Source organism: Diadema setosum, chromosome 4 (genome assembly GCF_964275005.1).
Source record: "Diadema setosum chromosome 4, eeDiaSeto1, whole genome shotgun sequence".
Classification (NCBI taxonomy): domain Eukaryota; kingdom Metazoa; phylum Echinodermata; class Echinoidea; order Diadematoida; family Diadematidae; genus Diadema; species Diadema setosum.
Genome location: NC_092688.1, coordinates 30,497,629 through 30,511,957, shown reverse-complemented (window position 1 = coordinate 30,511,957; position 14,329 = coordinate 30,497,629). Strand labels below are relative to the sequence as shown.

The 14,329-nt window shown below is 35.7% G+C and overlaps 1 protein-coding gene across 1 annotated transcript; it reads right to left on the bottom strand.

Annotated features, from left to right (window-relative positions):
• Nucleotides 1-5,600: 5,600 nt before the first annotated feature.
• LOC140227115 (pleckstrin homology domain-containing family A member 8-like) lies at nt 5,601-13,115 on the bottom strand. The gene is made up of 5 exons (XM_072307547.1): nt 13,004-13,115; nt 10,110-10,168; nt 8,778-8,908; nt 7,684-7,825; nt 5,601-5,780 (listed from the first exon to the last, which is right to left on the bottom strand). The coding sequence occupies exons 1-5, from the start codon at nt 13,113-13,115 to the stop codon at nt 5,601-5,603; spliced, it is 624 nt and encodes a 207-aa protein (XP_072163648.1).
• Between the last annotated feature and the right edge of the window lie 1,214 nt (nt 13,116-14,329).

Below are 14,329 nucleotides of genomic sequence, written 5' to 3'. Positions count from 1 at the left end.
TGTGATTTGTTACAAATTTTGAAAACACTCCTATTCCTCATCCAAATCACTACAAATTCTGAAACTCTGCACCCAGTGTAACCAATTTACTCTTGTTCATAATGTAAAAGTCTGAAAATCATCCAGAGGTCTCCTTTAAGACAATACTGATGTTGAGAAAGACAGGAGCAAAATAATCAGAGATATCTATATCCAGGGAGGTGGGACCCCACCTCCCTGCTATATCACACAATAATGTTAAGTGTTATAGGTATTAAGTGTACTCATACATTGCACAACAGAAGACGCATACTTCAGTGAAAATTGTTCCACAACCCCTGATAGACTCATAAGAGAAAATAAGGAAAGACTAATGAAATGAGATACATATGTGGTAAAGTATGCTGTACAATGTATCACCTTTGCTTTCCAGTACATGCATGTACTAGAGAATATCATAGTGTGTACACACATAATCATAGTTATGCTTTCATGTTATCATATGCATTTTGCTTTCTTTTTAATTGTATTTTTGTGTTTTAAAAAGCATCTCCCCAATTATGCTTTGCATACTCCTCAAGTATACATTGAAAATACATCTTTTTACAGTCTAAACAAATATGAAACTCAGTATCATTGCAATTGCAATTGTATATCCTATTCTCTAATTACAGTCTTTCCTTTTCTTGAGCGCATAGGGACATATCCACTATGTTGTTACATGCTATATTTTAGAGCATTGATGATGATGATCCACAGCATTTATATAGTGACATATAACTGTTGTAGAAACATTCAAAGGTGCAGATCATTGCTAATTATTACTATTATTGATATCCTTAGAAGTATATTAAATTTCCACTCTTCAATCATTCAAGCTATGATCAAAGCTATTGTAAAATGCATAGATATGGCCTAAAAAAATATATTTCATGACTTCATCTACAAGGAAGCAGACTTCAACTTCATTTAGACTCTTTACTCACGGAAAGGTGGCAATTTCTCTGTGCATACATCCAGCAAGTGAGTGCTAGCTTTGACACTGAAGCATTGTTCAAAGTGGAACAGTGCAAAATGTGGCAAGAGTTAATAGTACTGTTGCACATTGTCTGAGTAGAATCCTACCTACATCATGGCATACTATCTGCTGGTGTGCTACTGCACAAGTGAGCTGTCTTTAAATATTCTTAAAATTGGCATGCAAAAGAATTTTATAGAACACTACTTAAACCCACTGATATTTGTCCATGTCATGATTGATAATAAGTCATAAAAAGTCACACACTTTCAATGAACTGAATTATCATATAATGTTATTGGTGAATCATTGTAAAATATACCAAGATAACAAGAGTGAAATGCATTGTATAAACAGATGCAATGCTGTTTCCTGATCACCATAAGCAAACAAAACAAATCTGAGGTATGAACACACAATATGAAAAATAGCATTCTGTTGAGTGACATGTAATGAAATTACAAAGTAAGGTCTGCAGTTCTGAGACTAAGAAAGCATTGTAACATTTGATTATTCCCCTTCAACAACAAAGGACATGCATAGATATCATATTCTCATTAAAAATTTTAATACAGTGTTAATGGGTCATAAAAACAACAAAAGTGTTTATCATAGAAACTCAATTTGGGGAAAATAAAGTAAACAGCTTTGCAATACAGTCATGTGTTGCTTTATAAGATATCTGTGGGAACACACTTTCATATAAAGAGAAGGCACGTATATAAATTATAAAGCCGTAAGGAAGTACGTGCAATCAAAGAGTGAAACCAACCCTCTAAAGTGACTTGCACAATAGCAGGGGATAACATTTCAAATGATCTTACAAGACATAACTCTTCCTTAGTTCTTTTACCAAGACATACACTGGTACTTAGTGCTTCATACATATGTAGGCTACATGTGCATACATACACGTATCTTGATATACCCGGTACACTGTACGTGGGAATCATGCATACCAGCAGGCATGATGCTATTGTTTCCCTGTTCATTGTGCTGGGCTAATAACATTAGGTGTAGACATGCAGATGATCTTGTAGTTTTATTCATATAACTCTTGCTCAATATGACCAGAATCACAAAAGTAAATATCTTCATGTTGGTGATCACAAGCAACCAGAGTTCTTTTTGCTGTCTAAAAACAAGATGGCATTCAAAGGGCAATAACATGTTGTAAACTGTATGCTTATATGAGGATAGGAATACAGTGTAGTTCATGCATAATTGACACTTCAGCTGTCTCTGGGACTAGCTGCATGAAACAAGCATACAAAAACACTGATCAACCATACGATGAAACTCAAGTTTCCAAGTAAGAAACTGCCTCATTATGTGCCATGCAGCATCTATGCACATATGCAAGCAAGACTACTGTAACAGTGACTACTACCTACTGCAGCTACCAATGCAGGAACTAATACCATCCCACTATTTTCATCCACCATCATGGAATAGTACAGCAGCGCTGTGATATTGTTCATGAAATTATGCCCTGATATTTTTGACAGATGATTACTCACCATTCTCCTTCATGATTTTTTTCCCACTTTCTAATAGCATAGGTTAGTTTAGACTCGACTTATGTAATATCTACATCCATAACACTCCTTACAGTGGTTTGTTTAAAATGGTAGGAACATTGTGTGCACGCCCTCTGAACATCCGCACCTTGTGACCCTGATTGTGCCGTTAGGGATGCTGTTCTTGTTGCGGCTGTTGTGTAGAATAAAACTCTCTCTTGGCTTGTCTTGTTTCATTAATGATACCATTGTAAAGCGCATTTAAACAAGTATTTGTATGTGCTACCAGGTATATAAATGTATTGTTGTCATTATTATTATCATATTATTATTATTATTATTATTATTATTATTATTATTATTATTATTGTTATTATTATTATTATTTTTATTGTCATTATTATTATTATTATTATTATTATTATTATTATTATTATTATTATTATTATCATCATCATCATTATTATTCAAGATTATAAGCATTATTCACACAAAACTACAAGAAATATTTTGAAGGTGTCCTACAGAAGTTCTCATCTGATAAGTTCATAAAAATATTAGTTATTATGCTATTTACAGCACAGAACATAATTTCCTGATCACATAAGGCCAACTACCTGAGAGTCCCCTCCTCAATCTATGTTATCTATGTTGGCTCGTACCCACTTCTGCTTTTCATGTTGTTGCTATTATCAGTTTCACAAATTCCCTTCAATACAGTAGAAGGAAATGCATCATTTCCATAATTTACATGATCATGCAGAGACATCAACTCTCCCCCTTTCAGCAGATCTCCCACTTTGATGCCATATTTGCAATAACTCCTGCTTGAGTTTGAATTTCCCCCACTCCATCTTTGTTGATCTCAATTACGGTGCATTTTCTCCTGCTTAAAATTTAGCTATCTCCTGCATAACTACTTCTTTCAAACAAAAACAGAGACCTCTTCAACCACTAATATGGTCGGTCCCTTTGCTTGGGTAAACTGCGTTAGGGAACTGCATACAAGTATACATTATGAACCTGAAGACTGCAATTACATGATATGGTGTATGTCTACCCAAGATCCGAATACAGAATATGAACAGCATTGGCAAACTAGATAAGCACTCTGACAGCGCAGACCTCCGCCAAGTAGCTACTTCATTTTTACCGATGATCTTGCTCTTCCACAGAGATCAGTGATTTCCACCCATACGTACTAGTATGCATGCTGAAAATTGCCGTATTTCCCAATATAGAAGCCTTAGTTACATCGTAGACCTTCAGCTGTGAGGTGCGCCTCGCCCTAACAGAAACTAGAGCACTTACTTAAGTGCACATATAAAAACCTAAAAAATGCGCAGCTTGAACTCCCAAGTTCATTGACCCCACCTGCCAAAATATAAAAAATCCTTCATAAAATCCATACAAATTTCCGGATCACTACCAAAATTGAATCATCTCTTACTTTTGTCATTCTAAACCATTCCTGCAAGTTTTATCCAAATCCGTTAGCTACTTTTTGAGTTATTTTGTGCACGGACAAACTAACGAACCAACAGTAATGAAAACATAGCCTCCTCCCTTGGCGGAGGTAATTAATTGTTATAGTGCACATAGCAGTAGCTATCACTTCCCTGCAGCTATGCCGCCAGCTGGTCGGCAGACCGTAAGTACAGCATGCACTCTGCATATTCGTTCATGATGTCTACAAAGGCATCAAGCATAAAAATGCAGAAGAAGCAGCAGGTAACACTGACTGAAATAGAGAGGTCAAGAAGAGAAGTCAAGAGGAACTATTTTTGCTCATTGAAGCAGGAATAGTTCAGAGGAGACAGATTTTGTGACTTGACTCCCTAGACAGGGGTAAGGGGTCAACAAGTAGCATCTAAACAGTTATCTGCACATATTGCATTACCTCTTTCTCCATGAAGCCTGGGAGCATCATTTGCATTTTGGGTTCTTGGAACATGACTACTTATCTTATATGAAATCTCTAGTTCAACAGATGCTTGGGGTTGGAGTCTCTGATGAGGTGACTTGTAATTGAATGTCATCCTTCTTTAATGAGTTGCCATATTTGGGGCGTTTTTACAGTATGTCAACATTAATTTGTTGTTCTTGTTTTTAATAATTTGTTTCCTAGATTGATGACTTCTCTTTTCAAAATGAGGCAGAGAGCTGAACACTCCGCTGTACTGTAGTCTTTTTGACACACATTACTATGATATCAGGCACAATGTTGATGTACATTACACAAAACAAAACTCTATTTCTGTAACAGCACATAGAATTCCCATATGCAGCCAACCATCTCCACATATTTAAATAGTTACCTATTAAATAAGTTAAGTTCAAAACCTTTTGGAAAAAAAAGAAAAGAAAATGATAATCACTTTTTTCAAAGTATGAGGGAAGAATTAACAAATTCTTTACCAACTATCCACTGCTATTCAGAACTACAAATGAGTATTTCTACAACCTGAGCACCTCCTCACTAAAGTTGGTCTACTTGGCCTCAAATGCAATCTATAGTGTATTATTCATTCAAATCTGCTGCCTATTCATAACAAATCACAAATACAAAAACTATAAAAATATAGAATCTGATTATACATATATCATGTTTCTTTTGGATGAATTTTCCAAGGCATCATTGATTGGCTGAAGACAGAATTCAATTTCAAACTTTCAATAATAAGATCTGGTGGAATGGGGAAGGGATTACTGTGCTTCAATACGCCTGTGCTATAATGCACCTGTGACTGCGTGTGGATAATTGGTATACACACACAACTCACAAGATTTTGACATTTCTGTGAGTACATTACACTATTCTGACTTGTTTTAAGTGTCGACTATTTATCTTCAATCTCTAAATCTATGTCCAATTCGTCGTCAAGTAATATGTTAAAATCACATTGATTATATTGTGTAGATTTGTGTTTTCTGCACCTAGCTACAAACACTCTAACATTGAATCTGCACACAGTCAGCACTTCTACAGACCCTCTTGGCAACCAGGCAGTATAAAGCCTCACTAGGGCTTGGTAAACTAAACTTACAAACATGAACGCTAACTTTTTACACCACACTGAATGCTACGTTGTTAAGGGGCGTGGTTGAATACTTCGTGATATGTAAATATCTTGGATGGTGTTCACATGCTGTTGTAATAAACGATGGTATTCCTCTACTTCCCTGCGCAGGGTTTCCTCATCAGATTCACCTCTCAATGCTGCCATGAGATCACTGTAATATGGAGCAGCCATGAACGCCAGCTGTCAATCAAAAGAAAAGATACAAAACTTTGTTGGTTCCAAACTGATACTAGAAGTACACCACATTCATACCTGCCAACATTTCAAGATGAAATATCTTACTCATGGATTGCAAAAATCTTATTTTCTATGCAAACTGAAGTTAAAAATCTTACTTTCGGTCAAATCTTCAGAAAATACACATGAAAGGTATATCTAAATATTTTTTAAAAATTTGATTTCTCTGACAGAAAATCTGATTTTGCTATTTTTAACGTAAAAAATCTCACTGAATCTGATAAAATCTTACTAGTTGGCAAGTATGCACATTATGTTTGGGAGGGACAGATACACATCATCTGATCATCTTGTTAACCCTTTGAAGACATGTCCTGAGTATATTCAGGCAGGTGTCTGTGGGAAATGAATGCATGCTGTAGCAAAATCAGCCCATCCTCAATGGGAAACAGCTATACCAAATCACTATCAATGTGAAAAGTATGGGAAAATTGTTTATGTAATAATATTTAACCAATTTGGGTGTGCATGTGTGTTATAAGTGTATGTCTGCTATACAGAAGCAGAAGCATTCCAAGGCCAGAATTCACAAAGGTATTTTAAGTCTACTTTATGGATTATGCAAATTTTGACTGCATACATACAAATGACATATCACATACAATCAGAGGCATCAAGTAATGGACATAATTATGCTGATAAGTGCATGTGAAAGGTATTAGCTCTTGAGTATTTTGCCCTTGTTTAAATCCATGGACTAAATTCATACCATGGATTTGATTTTGAACTACCTTTGTGAATAAATCTTATGTCAGATTTCTTTCACACCAGTCATACTTAGCAAGCACACAACCATTTTAACATATCATGTTAGAATCATAAGCTGAACATAAGCAGCAACAGCTTTGTGCATTATCCCCTTTTCAAATGTCTCCTATACTTAAATTGCATGACATGGGCCATGGAACTATGTATATATGCTTTTATAATTGTATTTTATTATTCACAGGCACGGGAAAAATATTGATTGCCTTTCCTTTTTCTTTTCAGAAATGTTAAAGGACAAGTTCACCTTCATAGACATGTGGGTTGTGTGAATGCAGCAATATCAGTAGAACACATCAATGAGAGTTTGAGAAAAATCGGACAATCCGTTCAAAAGTTACCAATTTTTGAAGTCTCTGCTCAGTCACGGCTGGATGAGAAGAATACTATAGCTTGTGATGTCACATGTGTACAACGATATAAAGAAAGTATAAAGAAAATTCAACATATTTTCACTTTTATCGCATAACAAAAGAACACTTAACTTCTTTCTTTCAGAAGGCAGGGGGAATAATATTACCATTAACATATGTCAGTAACAAGTCAAAGAAATGTGCACTTTATTCAAAAAGTAAATTTTTGTGAAATTCTCTTTTTATTTTCCTTATATCATTGTACGCATGTGACATCAGACACTGTAGTAGTCTTCTAATCCAGCAGTGATTGTGCACTTACTTTAAAAATTCATAGCATTTAAAATGAAAGAGTAGTTCTATCCACAAGTTTTTATGAAAATATGCAGTTACCATGGCAACGCATTATGCAATACTAACAAAAAAAGGTGTCTTGCACATCTACCTTTGGTAGCTGTCTCCCATGCCAAATTTGGGGTCAACTGCTCAAAAAATGAGAGAGTAGTTCGATCCACAAGTTTTTTGCAACGGACCGACCGCCCGACCGCCCGACCGCCCGACCGCCCAACCGCCCAACCACCCGACTGACCGACCGCCCGACCGACCGTCCAACCGACCACCCGGCCACCTGCCATCCAAGTGATTCCTATATACCCCCATACACACTATGTGTGGGAGGGGGTATTAAAAGAAAAAAAAATGGTCTCTTGAAGCCTGTATAATCTTACCCCAGCTGCTTTCCTCACAATCCAATTGTGATGTTCCTTCAGCGAATTGTCATAGGCAGAAATGATGCAGGGTTTGATGTCCTCTCCATCATTCTTCCTGTCTATCACATTCTTGATGAAGAGACAAATGAAGTTTAGTCCCCTGATCAAACATGGTAAAGAAAAGTACATATTGTGGAATTGTATGGTTAAACACGGTCTTTGTCTTTTCTTTGTTTTTGTACAGATGTACTGTATCACACCTTTGAGCATCTATGTGCAGTAGATATGGCGCCTGACAAATACTCAATATCATCACTGATATTATCATTATAAAATACATCATAAGGCAAAACTTTATGGAGGTCCCAACCATGTGTAGGCTCAGTTTACCTGGAATGCAATAGCCAGATACACGACAAGCAGAACTCACCGAAGTCATTTTGTGGTGTCAATGTGAAAAAAGCACATTATATATTGTTAATTTTCTTCAGTGTGATTACAAAAGACCATAACCATAGTTGTATAATAGTGGTACTGCGCAAGTTTATTCGTCTAGTCTGGAGCAGATATAGTAATGTCAATTTGAGACTTCCTCCATTAATATTAGATAGATCCCCAACTGGCTATCAGTGTACACACTTTGTTTTTAGATAAGATAATTGCAAAATTCAATCAAGATAGTGCTTGGTTTAAGAAAAACTGGATTTGGGGGAAAACATACCAAAAAAAAAAAAAATATGTGGAATTCTTTGACAAGCTGTGCAGTTATTTGAACAATGTAAATGATGAAGTACAGCTCAAAGTTGAACACTTGTGTTGGATCATGACAATGGTTTTGACACACCACATCACTCCTCCTGATGCAAAGCAGAAAATATAATTATCACATCATTACTTTGCTGCCTGCCTGGCAGAAGGGCCCTAAAGTTTGTGCCCTCAAAAAAATCACAAAAAATAATGATTAGGCCTTTGTCATATGAAAGAGTTTTAAAAACTATGTCAATTTAAGCCACATACCAAAATTTGATTTTGGGGACAAAATTTCATACTAGTGCCCTTCTGCCGGGCAGGCAACACCTTATTTCTTCAAATTGGCAACAAGCAAATGGCACCTTGTGAGCCACATGAGAGCATCTGTCGCTGAGTTCGTGGCTGATGTCATCCCTTGGTTGACCTCATGATCAACAATGGCCTGCAGAGTCCTGAATTCCTCTGGGTCCTCATCATATTTTCTCTTCAGCTTCTACAAAAGACATATGAAGCAGCAAATAATAATAATAATAATAATGATAACAATAATAATAATGATAATAATGATAATAATAATAATAATAATAATAATAATAATAATAACAATAATAATAACAATAATAATAATGATGATAATAATAATAATAATAATAATAATAATAATAACAATAATAATAATGACAATAATAATAATAAAAATAATAATAACAATAATGATAACAAATATACCGATAACCTTTTCAGAACAACTGGAAAAAAGAAACACAAAAAATAATGGTTAAGCCTATGTCATAATAAAAGAGTTTTCAAAACTCTGTCAATTTATGTCACAAACAAAAATTTGAATTTGGGATCGAAATTTCATGCAAGTGCCCTTCTGCCAGGCAGGCAACGCCTTCTTTCTTCAAATTGGCAACAAGCAAATGGAAACTATAGACATACAGTACGAGTTAAAAGATCCATTTATAACAACATATGAAACATAGAATTTCTTTGGAGAATACCGTGAAAGTGCTGGTATTCGTTTTCAGAAATTCTTCATACCAGCACACATATCAAAGTTCCTACCAGCAAGCATCAGGGCATTAAAAAAAAAAGGAAAAAGTGTAAAAGTGCAGTGTCTGTTCTATAGAGAGGTCCAACTTTCGACTTTTAGGGTGAACTCATCCCACATATGTTTCATTTTCAATGCTACGACCATCCAATGTAGTTTGAGATGCAGACCACACAGATCCTGGCCATACTCTGTATGAGATCTATTCCTTGACCGAAAGATCGGTCTGTATCTTGTCATCGGGGATATATTCCGCAGAGAAGATGCCTAGCTTCAGGAATCCTTGCTGACGAGAACCATAAAAGTTAAAAAAAAAAAAAAAAAAAAAAAAGTAAAAAAAAAAACTCCTCCAGACAGACAGATTTTTCTGTATCATGTATTCCAAGCTTGATTTTCAACACCTCATCCACATACCAATGGAATGCAGGGCATTTGATCTATCGCCTAAAAAGTAAAATATCAATATCTGACCTTGATCATTTACTCTGAGCTTCATTATACTGTGTCCCTCCCTTACATACTAATCAAGTTCTATACTTGTACCACATTTGAAGAAGCTGTATAAAATCTTTTTTTTTTTGGGGGGGGGGGGGAGGATTTTTACACAATAAAACTGACTGTGAAACTTATAGTCTCTCACCTCAATATTTCCATTGACATCTTTCTTCACAAAGCCAAATGCTGTGGACCCCAAAATATCTGAAAAAAAAAAGAATCAAAATTTCAAAGTCTGTGGCATGAAGGCTTTTTAATACAAAACATCAAAATACTTGCTTTCTTTTCTGAAGCAACATATGATACCCAAATTTTGAATATCAAATACAGTATTATTACTATTAACCCACTGAGGACGATTTGATTTTGCTACTGTACAACACGCATTTCCCATAGACACCTGCCCGAGTATACTCAGGACTCGTCCTCAACAGGTTAACATATACACATACTTCAAAAGACAAACCCCCTACAATCCTCTGGAAACATTTCTGATAGATGATCAATTTGTCAGGCTTGTTTTTCTTGCAATTGCACATCACAGCTGGTTTTGAATATTCAAGTTAATGTTGACGGGGCAGCTGCTTATTACAGTGGCAACTGTGCTTAAACCTAGAAAGAAATAATGTTTTATTTTCTTTTTGAACACATACATTTTTTTCCTTCTTCTTCTTGCAGATGAATTCATCAAGGACTTTCTTTGCAATCTGTTTATTAGCAGATCAACTTTCTAAGTTCCTTTGCTGAAATATTTTCTGAAACTTCGTGCAACAAGGCAAAGGCTTCCTTTAATTAGAATGTTCTTTTAGATGGATCTGTTCATAAAGTCCACAAGATGCTGAATAAGCAATGATCAAGGCCCCTTTTAGCCCCTTTGTCATACCCTGTCCACAAGGAGCAGTGATTGTTCTGCTGTGCATGAGCAAAGCTTACGTCTCCTCTTGGGAGGTTCGAAAATCAATGAATGACTGGCTACCAAGATCCTCATAAATGGAGCAGATCTCACATAGAGCTGTATCATGTAATCACTCAGGTATGCTGTAGTCAGGGTTACCGTATTTCCCTCTTATCTTCACTACTTCAAGAGAAGAAATAAAAGTGATAGATCACAGATACCACTGTACCATTTTAAATCAGTCCGCAACACAGGAATTTCAATTTACCACTCAACCCCACTTCAAGCTTTAAAGACAGGTAAGCATTATCATACAAAATGTAGGATACTCTACGTTGATGGACTCTTATCAATATTTACCTGCCAATATCAGTGACCATTAGCTCATTTCTATTCAAAGAGTTTCACACCATTACAATTCACTCATTATTTGTTAGAAGGGAGTCTGGTACAAAGTCTGACGCTTTACAAATATGATGTCATACATCACACGATCACACCATCTGAGATTGTTTTTGAAATGCTCGTCATACAGAGTCTCAACTCGAGGGTAGAAAGCATAGCTTATCAAGTCAGATGTGATACATTTAACTTGAACAATAGAACATTTTATATCCCATGAAAGCAACACTTGCACGGTCACCTGAATAATGACTCAACTACCCAGAGTTCTTTGTTTATGTGTCATCAATAGTAGGTCTACATATCAATGACATACAATACTCAAACTCTCTGCACTCAGCCATATACAGTGTACAATTGTATATCAATAGATTCAGGTGTACACTGTTTCTACTATCATGAATAGTACGTTAGTGGATACCATCCATGTACTGTGCAAAGCTACAGTATTGCATGTATCCTCAAACTGTGAACTGAGTTGTACTTTTCAAAGATTGGCAGAAAACAGTGATAACGTGGCAGTCAGGCTTTGTCCATGAAATGTGAGCTGTGTGCTACATGCCGTAGCCCCTCATGTCACCATCATTTGTGGATTATTGTCATCGTCAACTGCTGTGCATCACACATGATTTCTGAATACACAGCAGCACTATATCAACATGATACTTGTTGCACCTAGCGTCTTCAGTATGCCATCTTCACATGAGCAACAATTGTCACTTGCAAAACTTAGTGCTTGATGTGGCCTGAACGTACACAACTGTGCACTTGTAAACAAACTTTTGCACTACTTCTGAAAGAAAAAAATACCTTGAAACCAAATTTTCCGTTAGAGTGCACTCTCATTATAATGAATATGGTTATAATGAAATTAAATGAAATTCCGGTTAAAAACAAAGTAAACATTCAGGCTGCAACATTATCTGCTGTATGCTTTTTATATTTTATTATTCATTTGTTCAGTTATAACAAAATTTCGATATAACAGAAGAAACTGCCTGTCCCAAGAACATTGTTATAATGGGAGTCCATTGTGAGGAACAGAAATGATACACTAACACTTAGCAATCTTCAAACATAGTCTGTATGTAAACTACTGTAAGCTTATCTACAGTATTTGATATCCAAATAAGATTCATTTACAGTTCAAAATGTCAGAAAAAGTACTACGTTCCTTCCTTATCTATTGGAGTCAATATCAGTTTGCCATTCTGTTCAAAGGGAATTGGTCTGTAAAATATCTAAGTTTTACTCTGTGCTCAGTTCAGAGACCAACAATCACTCTTTTCAAAAGCTTAAACCATTAAACACTGCAATGTGCAACATACAAAATCAGAATCATGACATGTTTGGGTTTCAAACAAAGACAATTTGTACACATTTTGTGTATTAAAAAAAAAAAGAAGAAAAAAAAAAGAAGAATACAATAGCAATATCACAGAAACTGGCAACTTTATGGACACAACACTTAACCCGTTGAGGACGAGTCCCGAGTATACTCGCGCAAGAGTCTATGGGAAATGCGTGTTGTAGCAAAATCAGACTGTCCTCGACGGGTTAAGATAGCATGATCTACCATAGACATGAAACCTGGCAAGTATGACATTTGAAATCATCTAGACAACGCTAGCCTTCACATGCCTTTTCTGGCTCAGAGAAATATGAAAAAACAAAACAAAAACAAGAATGATGATGAGGGTGCTGATACAAAGGGCAATAAAATGTGGGAGAAATTTACTTACCAAGTAGAGGAATAATGGATACCCTGCTGGCCTCCAGAAAATTGTCAGTCTCAATGATTCCATCAGCCGGCAGGTCCCTGAAGCGAGTCCCCAGCCTCTGGTAGAAAGACATCCTGCTACTGAGTGCGATGTCAAGATGATGAGACCAAGAACTAAACGTGGCAGTGAGAGTCCAGAGCAAGATAACCACAGACAAAGACGGAAGGATTCAATAATAATCTTAAACCTGCATGAGAGAAAGCGAAATCATGTAAGGCGATACTTTTATTACAAAAGAAAACAGTGATTACACGTGGAGGAGAGACGTTAATGAGGAAATGGCAGATGAGACCTTAATACTCTGTTAACAGTATTGTTATCTTGTTATCTATTTCAAGATCATGAAGCTCATATTTCAGCATGTACAATTTGCAATCACCAACCTTAAAAGTGGGCAAAGCCCACTTTCAATGTTTTAGATAACAATCATCACATGAGATCTGGCAAACTTGATCTACAAATATAACTGGACCCATAAAAAAAGGTTACTCTTTATCAAGTGTCAAAATGCTCAATTCTAATGCTGTTTTGCCAATGCACAACACTTGATAGAAGCACACTGTTTTCAAGCTGATTTTATGATGAATTTAAGTATGTAGTGAACTGAATTTAGGGAAGAATTTGATACTTGTACATTAAAGTATTAGAACAAGCTCAAATGAGGTTCATCTGATTGGTGATTTCATAGAAATATATATGGGCCATTCTCCGAAAAAGTGTGCAATTACAGTTGTACAGATGACAAAAATTCAACATGAAAGATTTCATACATATGTTTATCAATTCAGAAAGTTCGATCCTTTAGAAATACAAAACAATCAATGGGTGATTTTTGAAAGCTCATATTTTTTTCTAGAAACATTTCCAAACGCAGAGTCCTTTTTTTCACATGGTAGTACCATAATCAGCTACGTTGCCAGAGGTAACATCTTAGAATATCGTTAATTGTCTGCTTATTTCTTGCTTTAAAATGGCAATGCTTATGTAAAACTACAAGCTTAAACATAAACAAACATCATGGAAACATATTGGAGTCAGATGTTATCTATATGTAATAAAAATGATCCCGATTCATAAAGTGAAGGCTAAATAAAAGGCAAGAAAATACATATATTTCTACTTAAAATATGTTGCCCTAATTTAACTTTGTACCTGCATTTGAATTATATCAACAATCACATAATCATGTATGAAACATCATGAACAAGTATTACACTTCTCATAAATAGCAAATGCCAGGTAACATCTCTGCCAGATTTAATACATTCTGAATCGGAAGAAGAACGG